This window comes from Chlorocebus sabaeus, chromosome 11 (assembly GCF_047675955.1).
Source record: "Chlorocebus sabaeus isolate Y175 chromosome 11, mChlSab1.0.hap1, whole genome shotgun sequence".
In the NCBI taxonomy this organism is placed as follows: Eukaryota; Metazoa; Chordata; class Mammalia; order Primates; family Cercopithecidae; genus Chlorocebus; species Chlorocebus sabaeus.
This window is the reverse complement of record NC_132914.1, coordinates 15,654,509-15,664,362: the sequence shown is the minus strand read 5'-3', so window position 1 is coordinate 15,664,362 and position 9,854 is coordinate 15,654,509. Positions and strand designations below refer to the sequence as shown.

Sequence of the window (9,854 nt, the reverse complement as noted above, 5' to 3'; positions counted from 1 at the left end):
AATCTTTCAGATTTCAAAGGAGCTATTTCTTTTAATGGGGAATCTATCAATATTTATAAAAGCTCTTCACAGGACGGAGGATGGGAGGGAAACTCCATCCCAATGAGACAAAAAGAATGAAGCATGAGGCTCCACCAAGTTCATCACTGCTCCTTGAAATACATCAGTATTGAAAGATACATCCACCCCATCCCCAACCCAGCCCTATTGCTGTTGCAGTCCAAGAGTCAGAGGTCCCGAAGCTGTAGCTCTTCTACAATCTGCTGCTCTGTGACTCAATTCTGTTGTCTGCAAAGAAAACTATTGGGTTCCCAAGCAACAGAGGCACATCTGGTAGGACAGATTTTGTGATTGCAAAAGAAGGGGGAAAAAGGAAGAAAAAAAAAGAGCTCTCTATACAAGATAACCAGCGGCATCAAACTGAAATCCTCCTGTGGGAAAATAAGCTAGTACTTCTGGGCCTGACGGTGTAGTGAAAACCTATGCTTGAGGATACATTACAGTGAAAGAGCAAAGTGAATAGTGAGTAGCTATTACTTACCTCATTAGGGAGGTGTCTTGTTTGTCTGTACATCCCCCACAACACCTAGCACATCTGCCACTCACTAAAAAGTCTATCGAGTTAGTTAATTATCGAGATAATGCCCTCGGGAATGAGAGAACAGTGCCCTCTTATCCTTGCTGCACTTTCCACCACTAATTCACTGCCTAAGAGAGGACTAGGGCACAGGTTTGAACTAATGTCACAAAACTGAATGGGCAAGTTACAACGGTGTTGATTAAGGAAACAGAACTCATGGGGCATTGGATATCTCCACCCTGCTGAACCTTTGGAAAAATGCCAAAGATGCATATCCCCAGTCAAATGCCTGATTAGTCTGGGATTGACAGATATTGGTCTAGGATTCAGCCCTACTGGGAAGATGTCTAAATTATAATCAGCATAGAAAGTGAAGTCCTCCCAGAAGAAGAGGCAAAGGTTAAAAAGAAGAAAAGAAAAGAAAGTGAAGTCCTTTCTCCTCGCCAAAACCTCTCATCAATCAATCAGGGTAACAAACAGAACACTAGGGCTCTGTCTGTGGACCAAACCCAAAAGGCCTGGCCAGGAGGGTAGATCATGTGTTCGTGGCAACTCCCTCTGTGGGCTTTTGTCCAGGTCTGTCCCCAAGCATATGATGGCCACAACTTCTGCACCAGAGCAGCATCCTGCTGTAACACAGTCAGGTCCAGGAGTGAGGGAAAACTGCCCACTCAGAGTAGATAATATCTGGAAGGAATGACTGTTTGGGAAAAGTTCCAGTGCTAGTTCAGTGCCAACCCTTCCCCACCTTCTCCAGCCCTCTCCCACTGGTTCTTCCCCTCCCAACTGCTCTGGTTCTTATAAAAACCTCACAGCCTTCCACTAACATCCTGTAGGAGCCTCTCTCCCTACTGCTGCTACACAAGACCCTGAGACTGACCTGCAGGACAAGACCATGAAGAGCCTGGTCCTTCTCGCCATCCTGGCCGCCTTAGCGGTGGTAACTTCGTGTTATGGTGAGAAACTTTTCTCCCATTTCTCTGTATTTACTTTTCTGCCTCTGACTTTGGCTTACTTCTATTTTTCCTCTCCCTCCTCCTCTTCTTCCCCCTTTCTCTGTTATAATCTTAAAGTACCATTACTTTCACATTTCCCAGTCTCCACAGAAACTGATCTGTTCTATTAAGTCTTTTTTATATCCTAAATATCCAGAGTCTTGTGCAACTTAACAGACAAACCCGTTCTGTGGTAAGTCTCTATATATCTAGAAACTCAGATATTTCAGAAAGAAGATATCAAATTCCCAGCCCCCTGCATCCTTGTTTTTAAGGATATTTATTTAGACTTTGGTATCAATGGGTTAAGGGCATTGTTTAAACCACTTGCCTTTGAGAAAATCAATTTTCATGTGAAGTATTAAGTATAGCCCTTTCTAAGGACTGCACAATATCATGAACTTATGACGTTTGTTCGGTTAATGAATTTTAAAATAAAGTTTTACATCAAAAAAACTTTAGAAAATAATCATTTTCATAACTTCTGTTGTCAGAAAATAAATTTTGCCTGTTTCCTATATGTTGTTAAATATATCTGCATTTGTTCAAAGCTTATAAAAGGAAATCTGAAGCAAAGTTATTTACTTATTTCAGTCTTTTGCTTCAATTACGTGAATATTTTCACTGTTTTTAAATTTAAATCACATTAACAAACAAAGATTATGCTTCTCACTCTTATATTCACAAATTCTCTATATCAGAGGATTTGATTTCTTCCCTTTCTTTTTAACTTTTGAAGAAAATTCACTTGCCGGCAAATATTAATAGAAGCCTCTTATTCCAAAATGTGCCTGCTGTGCTCAGGAGAGTGGCAGAAAGAAGAAAACTTCTGCTTTGATATCGTTTCAGTTCTCTCTCTGAACTGGCATCATGCCCAGGGTGAGCTGTCAGCTGGAGCCAGTGGTTTCTGTGGCTGCCAATTTAACACAGGTTCTTAAGAGGCTTTCGGAACCCTCTTAGAAACCTGTCCTGGTAAGCCCAGCAGAGCAGCTGCCCTGTAGTTCTCTTGCCTGGAGAAACCTGGCTGTCTTCTGGATCCTTCTTAATCCTCTTTGACCCTGTTCTCAAACAGACTCTGAATAATCCAGAGAAGAAGGTTCTCTGGAGACTTCTGTACGGCACTTAAAGTGTCTTATTTTGCTTGTCTGAAGACGTCATAGCCCTTGGGAAATTTTAGTTGAAAATGGCCACTCCCTCCTTCAACATCAGAGACACTAAAATACAGAGATATCCACAGCAAGGCCAGAGCTAGAGAAAAACCTCACAAATCCCAAATTCCTGAAATTTGTAATAACCACACTGCCAAATATATTCTTCACATTTTTACACTCTTTCCTCTCCTTCTATCCCTATATTTAAACTATTACAGTGTCTAAACTGATAAATAATGATATAAGGAATCATTGCTAAGCAGTGATATAACGAATTTTTTTTTTAATTCCAGAATCGCATGAAAGCATGGAATCTTATGAACTTTGTAAGTGAATATTTAAATTCTTTATTTAAATCTCTTGCATTAAAGAACCTCTCCCTATTTTTAAATAAACAAGATGGTAAGATATATAACAGGGAGGGAAAAGGGGGCCTCTTTTGAAAAACTAAAGTAAAGTTTTAACTCTAATGACTATAAAAATTGCCAAAGGAGCAATTTTTTAAGCTTGAAGTAGTGCAATATGGGATTTAAGCTACAGGCAACATATTCAGAAGCCATAAAATCTCATTTGGAAATTTTAAATTGGCACCATGTCAACTGCACAGATGGAAAACGAGGAGTAATGACAAATGGTAAAGCACAGAGTTAGACGCCAAGTCAGCTGGGAGACCACAGGCGCCACGTTAAGCTGAGTGCTGTTTTGTTTTTTTGGGTTTTTGGCTTTTTTGTTGTTTTTTTTGTTTGTTTTTGAGATGCACTCTGTTGCCCAGGCTGGAGTGCAGTGGTGTGATCTCGGCTCACTGTAAGCTCCACCTCCCAGGTTCAGGCAATTATCATGCCTCAGCCTCCGGAGTAGCTGGTGCATGACACCATGCCTGGCTAATTTTTGTATTTTTAGTAGAGACAGGGTTTCACCATGTTGTCCAGGCTGGTCTCGAACTCCTGACTTCAAGTGATCCACTCACCACAGCCTCCCAAAGTGCCGGGATTACAGGCGTGAGCCACCATACCCAGCCAGCTGAATGCTATTGAATAGCTGGATTTATAAAAGACTGAGCATAGTAGGAAATGGCACATCACTCTTGTTTTTAATTTATTCATTATTTTTATAATGTTTAAACTGTTCATGTACCGGCAATCTAGAGTTATGCTTCATAAATCCTCAGGACAGAGAATTTCTCCTCAAAAGGAATTTAAAACCTACCAAGTAGAAATACGGAAATTAAGAAAAGCAAAGTGATCGTCCAAAGGCAAAACCAACAAATTCCATATGACAAGTCTCTAAGACACATAGATTGATTACTGATTTCATTTGATCAGGAAGTTAATGAAATCTACTTTATATCCTCCTCTAATTTTTGTCAATCTCTGTTTATATGAGTTGCAGAAGTTAAGGCACTTACAAATATATTTGGGTCAAGGAATATTCATGGAAATATTTTCAGCTACGCGTCACTAAAACTGCATTTATTTATTTTCTGTTCTAAGATCCCTTCATTAACAGGAGAAATGCAAATACCTTCATAACCCCTCAGCAGAGATGGAGAGCTAAAGTCCAAGAAAGGTCAGTAACAAACTTCATGAGGAGCACTCATTTTTCCCAGTGTAGATCATAGATCTGAATTGGAGTAGGAAACAGGTTTTTTATCATATACATTATTCCTAATTGTACTTTAAAATCAAAAACTTAAAAACAATATACAGAAAAAAAACCTGAATTATTAGAAAACTATTTGGGGAAAGATCCAGAAAGGAGAGGGAAGGAGAGAAAGGAGGACAGAAAGAAAACTTCTATTGTCATTTAAAAAAACAAAACAAAACAAAACCCTGTTCTGCCTTCCCTCCCTGGTTTTTTGGTTGGTTGGTTAGTTGGTTTTTCTGAGACAGAGTCTCACTCTGTTGCCCAGGCTGGATTGTAGTGGCACCATCTCGTGCCTCAGCCTCCCAGGTAGCTGGGATTACAGGCACGTGCTACCATGTCCAGCTATTTTTGTATTTTTAGTAAAGACGGGGTTTCATCATGTTGGCAGGGCTGGTCTTGAACTTCTGACCTCAAGCAATCCGCCCATCTCAGCCTCCCAAAATGCTGGGATTACAGGCCTGAGCCACCACACCCGGCCTCTCCCTGTTCCTTAAATATCTCTTAATATAGGTGGGCATGGAGAGAAAGTCTCTCCAATATTTTCTTCTTCTTTTCCATTTTCTTATTTTTCCACTTTATGTTTCTCAATTTTGGCCTCTTTTTCCGCTTTCTAGGATCCGAGAACGCTCTAAGCCTGTCCACGAGCTCAACAGGGAAGCCTGTGATGACTACAGACTTTGCGAACGCTATGCCATGGTTTATGGATACAATGCTGCCTATAATCGCTACTTCAGGGAGCGCCGAGGGGCCAAATGAGATTGGGGGAAGAAAAAATCTCGTTTTTTCTGGAGTCTGGCACCTGATTTTGTATCCCCTTGTAGCAGCATTACTGAAATACATAGACTCATATACAATGCTTGTTTCCTGTATATTCTCTTGTCTGGCTGCACCCCTTTTTCCCACCCCCACATTGATAAGTAATGAAAGTGCACTGCAGTGAGGGTCAAAGGAGAGTCAACATATGTGATTGTTCCATAATAAACTTCTGTTGTGATACTTTCACTTGTAAATCTGGTTTCTTTTGGGAAAATACTGAGATATTTAAATCATGGCCCACCTTACCCAAAATAGGAGATTCTTTTCATCTCATATCTAGTATTGATTAGAAAAATAACTACAAGAAAAGAAGGAAGTTTGGAAAGCACTCATCCAGTCATAAATTCTCTAAACCCTCTCTACTTTGGAATCCATGAATGGAATCTGGTATGTTTTTTCCAGGACTTTCCTGTTTCCTATTTCACAATTTCAAATTGTGGCAAATACAGGGCTCACTTCATTTGTTTTTTCATCTCTTAATGCATCAAAGTCAAAAATGTTTCTGAATCAAGATAATCTAGAAGAAGAGAAAAAAGGAGGGAAAGGAAAAGAGAAAACAAAAAGGACAAATAAAAAACAATTGGCAAAAACTGTCAATAATAGTTTATAAACTTAACTATATCAATAATCACATTATATGTAAATAGTCTTAACAATCCAATTATTTTTTACTTCTACATATGTTATATTTTTACTTCTACATTTGTTATAGGTTCCACGTTACATATTTATTATTCTTGCTTTAAATAATTTTAATAATTTCTTTTAAAGTTTAGATAATAAGAAAATATCCCAGGCCAGGCACAGACACCCACATTTGTAATGTCAGTAGCCATGACCATACCAATGCACTCCAGCCTGGGAAACAGAGTGAGACTCTGTCTCTACAGAAAAATAAAGAAGAAAAGAAAGAAAAGATCTCTTATATTTACCCATGTCGTTTTCATTTCCTGTTTTCTTCATTCTTCTTTCCATCTGGTGTCATTTCCTTTCTGCCTGAGAACTTCCTTTAACATTTCTTATAGTTCAGGTCTGCAGGATTCTTTGCGTTTTGTATGCTTGTTTTTATTCTTGAAAGATATTTTCACTGTATATTGAATCCCAAGTTGCCATGTGTCTTTTAATTATTTTAAGATATTCCACTGAATTCTAGCTTGCACAGTTTTTTGATATAAAATTTGTTGTAATTCTCATCTTTGTTCCACTATATATACTGCATCTTTTATCTCTGGCTGCTTCTAACATTTTTCTCTTTATTAGTGCTTTAGTGCTGTTGACCAAATTGATTCACACCTATCTTGATTTTTATTATTTTTCTTGTTCTTGAGGCTTATTGACCTTCTTGGATTGCATAAAATTAGAAAAATTTTCAGCCATTATTTTTTCAAATACTTCCATCCCTCACTCCTCCTCCTCTCCTTTAGAGGGTCCAATGACATGCACATTTGACCACTTGAAGTAATCCAACTCTCTGATGTTATTTTAATTTTTACAAAATGCTTTTCTCTGTGTGTTTTATTTTTGGCACTTTCTATTAATGTGTCATCAGATTCATTAACCTTTTCTTTGGCAATATCCAATCTACTATTAATTTCATCTAGTGTATTTTTCATCCCAGACATTGTGGTTTTTAATCAGTGGAAGTTTGATCTGGATGTTTTCATATCTTCCATACCTCTGCTTATCTTTTTAAATGTCTTTGATACATTTAAATTGCTACAATAACTATTTTAACATAATGTCATTTATGGGTTGGTTTGATTGGTTGATTATTCTACTTATGAATCACAATTTTCTGCTTTTCTGCATTCTTGCTTAATTTTATTTGATGCCAGACATTGTAAATTTTACCTTTTTGTGTACTGGATATTGTTCTATTTCTGTATGTGTTCCTGAGCTTTGCTTTGGGATTCAGTTAAATCATGTGGATAAAATTAATCAGTATTTAATCTAAGGCTAATTATTTCCCCACACTGAGGCAAGACCTTTCTGAGTAGTCCGCCCAATGTCCCATGACAATAATCGTAGCCCTGAGTTAACAGCAGCCACTGTTTCCTCTATTCCTCTTAGATGGTAATCTCCCCACACACAAATGCCAATCAGTTCTCTACGTGTACACAAGAGTACCCTCCACTGATATCCAGAGATCCCTCTCACTCTCTCCTTTGCAGTATTTTGCCATGTGAAATATAGTCACTATGTTTTTCTAGAACTCTCAACTCCATCTCAATTCAAAATGTCCACTGGACTCCACCTTGGTTCCCTCTCCCTAAGCCATGGCCTAGAAACCCCCTTAAAGCAATAGGCGGGAGAAGTCATAGGACTTACTCTGTTTTCCATCTCATAGCAATGGCCATCTTTAATCGCCTCATGTCCAGGGTCTTGAAAGCCATTTTTTCATATGTATTGCCTGTGTCTTTAGTTGTTTCTGAAGAGAAGGTAAATCCCCCCTCTTTCTCAGATGGAGCCTTAATTCCTTAGACTCCATCTTAGCTAAAAGTCCATTAAAACAGGCAGGACTATTTAAATGGTGATCCCAGCCTCAGAGTTCACCAGTAAAATTGGCTCAGACATATACTGCAGTTACATCACAGTTCAAATGCTCACTCTGGCTAGCCCTACTTTCCTCACCCCTCTCATGTATTGTTCCCCAATAAACCACCCGCACACAAATCTCTAAATCTTAGAGTCGGCTTCCTAGGGAACCAAATCTGTGACAGTCATTCAGGTGGTAAATAGTGAATAGTCAGCCAGCATCTTCTAGCTCCAGAATCTTCTCGCTCCAGCTCGTTTTATTCATTATGTAACACTAGTTTTATAGTTTTTGAGTTGGCAAGAGGTTCAGCAATAATCTATTTAAATCCCCTAATTTTTCAGTTGAAGAATTTGAGAGCTTAAAATCTAAGTGACTTAAGTGACTGTCCCAAGGGCAAGTAATTCTATTTTCTTGAGCAATTTACTTATAGTGACCTCATAAAATCTAATTCTTTAAGCCAGTTTCTTAAAGAGTTGTGTACAAATAGCCCATATATTTTTACCAGCCTCCCATTGTATAGTTACACTTTCCAATCTGATGAAGATGTTTTTAATGTAGTTTCTACCTTAGTCAAAATTTTATCTATCTACCATCTCAGCTCTATAATTTCTTTTTTTGATATATCCTTGTTTTTCAGAATTAAGACACACAAAATAGAATGTGACAGGTCTTACTCTCTTCCCCTTTTCTCATCTTGGTAAGGTTTTTCCATAGATTAATTTAGCCTGAGAACCAAAGTGTTTAAACATAAGCAGATTACTCTGCCACCACCCATAAAAGCAATTTGCATCGTAGAAGAGTGTCTAAGAATAAGTACTTTGTAGCTAGGTTTCCTAGTTTTTAATGCCAGCTCCACCACTGAGAATGTGTCAATCTTGGGCAAGTTAAGTAATCTTACTGGGCCTCAATTCCCTTATCTGTAAAACAAGATTATTCTAGTATCTGTCTTAGAGTTGCTGTCAACATTAAACAAGTTAATATATGTAAAGTGCGCAAAACACTGCCTGGCATGTAGTAAGTGCTCTATAGTTGTTAGTTATTTCTATTGTATTGTACTATTATTACTATGGTCTGGATATTAAAAATGGCAAGACAATGACTCTTTGGAGAGTCACACTTATACCTCAAGTATCTATAATTGTCTATGAAGAGCAGTCTACAGGATTCATAGCCAAACGCTGTAAAGAGCACTGGCTAGTTTGTACTCACTTCACTCTTCCTGTCCTCCACAAGGCCATGGCTACCTATGTTGAGCAACATGCAGTTTCAAAAAAGACTAGAAAATTAATTATCTTCATTTTTGTATTCAACTGGGTTTGAAATTTTTGCAGCCAAAGTAATTCATACTAGAATGGAGCTAAACTTACATTCTTACATGGTGGCAGTAGTAGTAGTAGTAGCAGCAATAGTAGTAGTAATAGTAGTAATAGTATATGCAAGCACCATGTACCCTCACCCTTTCAATGGAGGGAATCCGTAGGTAATCTGTTACTATATGTACCTTAAGTTCTTGATGTCCTAATTATCTATCATTAGTAGCCTTCCCATCAGTTCTTCAATTTTAATGCTTCCTTGTCATAATACAGAACTCTAATGAGAGTGAATTCTATCCTAAATTCATGTTGATTTGGAACCCTGAAGCTTTGCCTCTATTGCCTCTGCTTTGCCTCTATTTGCCTCTATTTATGAACTAGGGTTCTATTTTATCCTAGGTGGCCCTCCTCTGGAACCCAGACATTGCTACCCATCGGATTATTCCTAGATATACATACCTTCTGCCACGTCCCTTCCACCAGTAAGTATCCCTGGCCATTGATGTCAGTTCAGAACAAAACAGATTAATCTACTCTGCTTCGCTGGCAAGAATGTGACACCGTAATCCAGGATGTGTTACATACCCTAAACTACCAAGCATTGCATAGGGCTGTGTCCCCAATAGGTAGACTATATGTGTCCAACAATAATGTGTGGAAGCAGGAGTGACCTTACTTGTCATGATTTGTAAACCACATGAGGAATTTATATTTTAAATCCCTACAATTCTAACCTATAGACCTGGAAATTGTGGTTTAGGAAGAGGAAATATTTTCACTGTGGAACATAGGAAGAGTCTCATTTACGTTCTAAAGCTT

At 38.3% G+C, this 9,854-nt stretch overlaps 1 protein-coding gene across 1 annotated transcript; it reads left to right on the top strand.

Annotated features, from left to right (window-relative positions):
* Positions 1–1,397: 1,397 nt before the first annotated feature.
* Positions 1,398–5,366, top strand: MGP (matrix Gla protein). The gene is made up of 4 exons (XM_007967755.3): positions 1,398–1,536; positions 3,020–3,052; positions 4,217–4,292; positions 4,985–5,366. Exons 1-4 carry the CDS (start codon positions 1,476–1,478, stop codon positions 5,124–5,126), a joined length of 312 nt encoding a protein of 103 aa, XP_007965946.2. The 5' UTR covers positions 1,398–1,475; the 3' UTR covers positions 5,127–5,366.
* Positions 5,367–9,854: the final 4,488 nt, after the last annotated feature.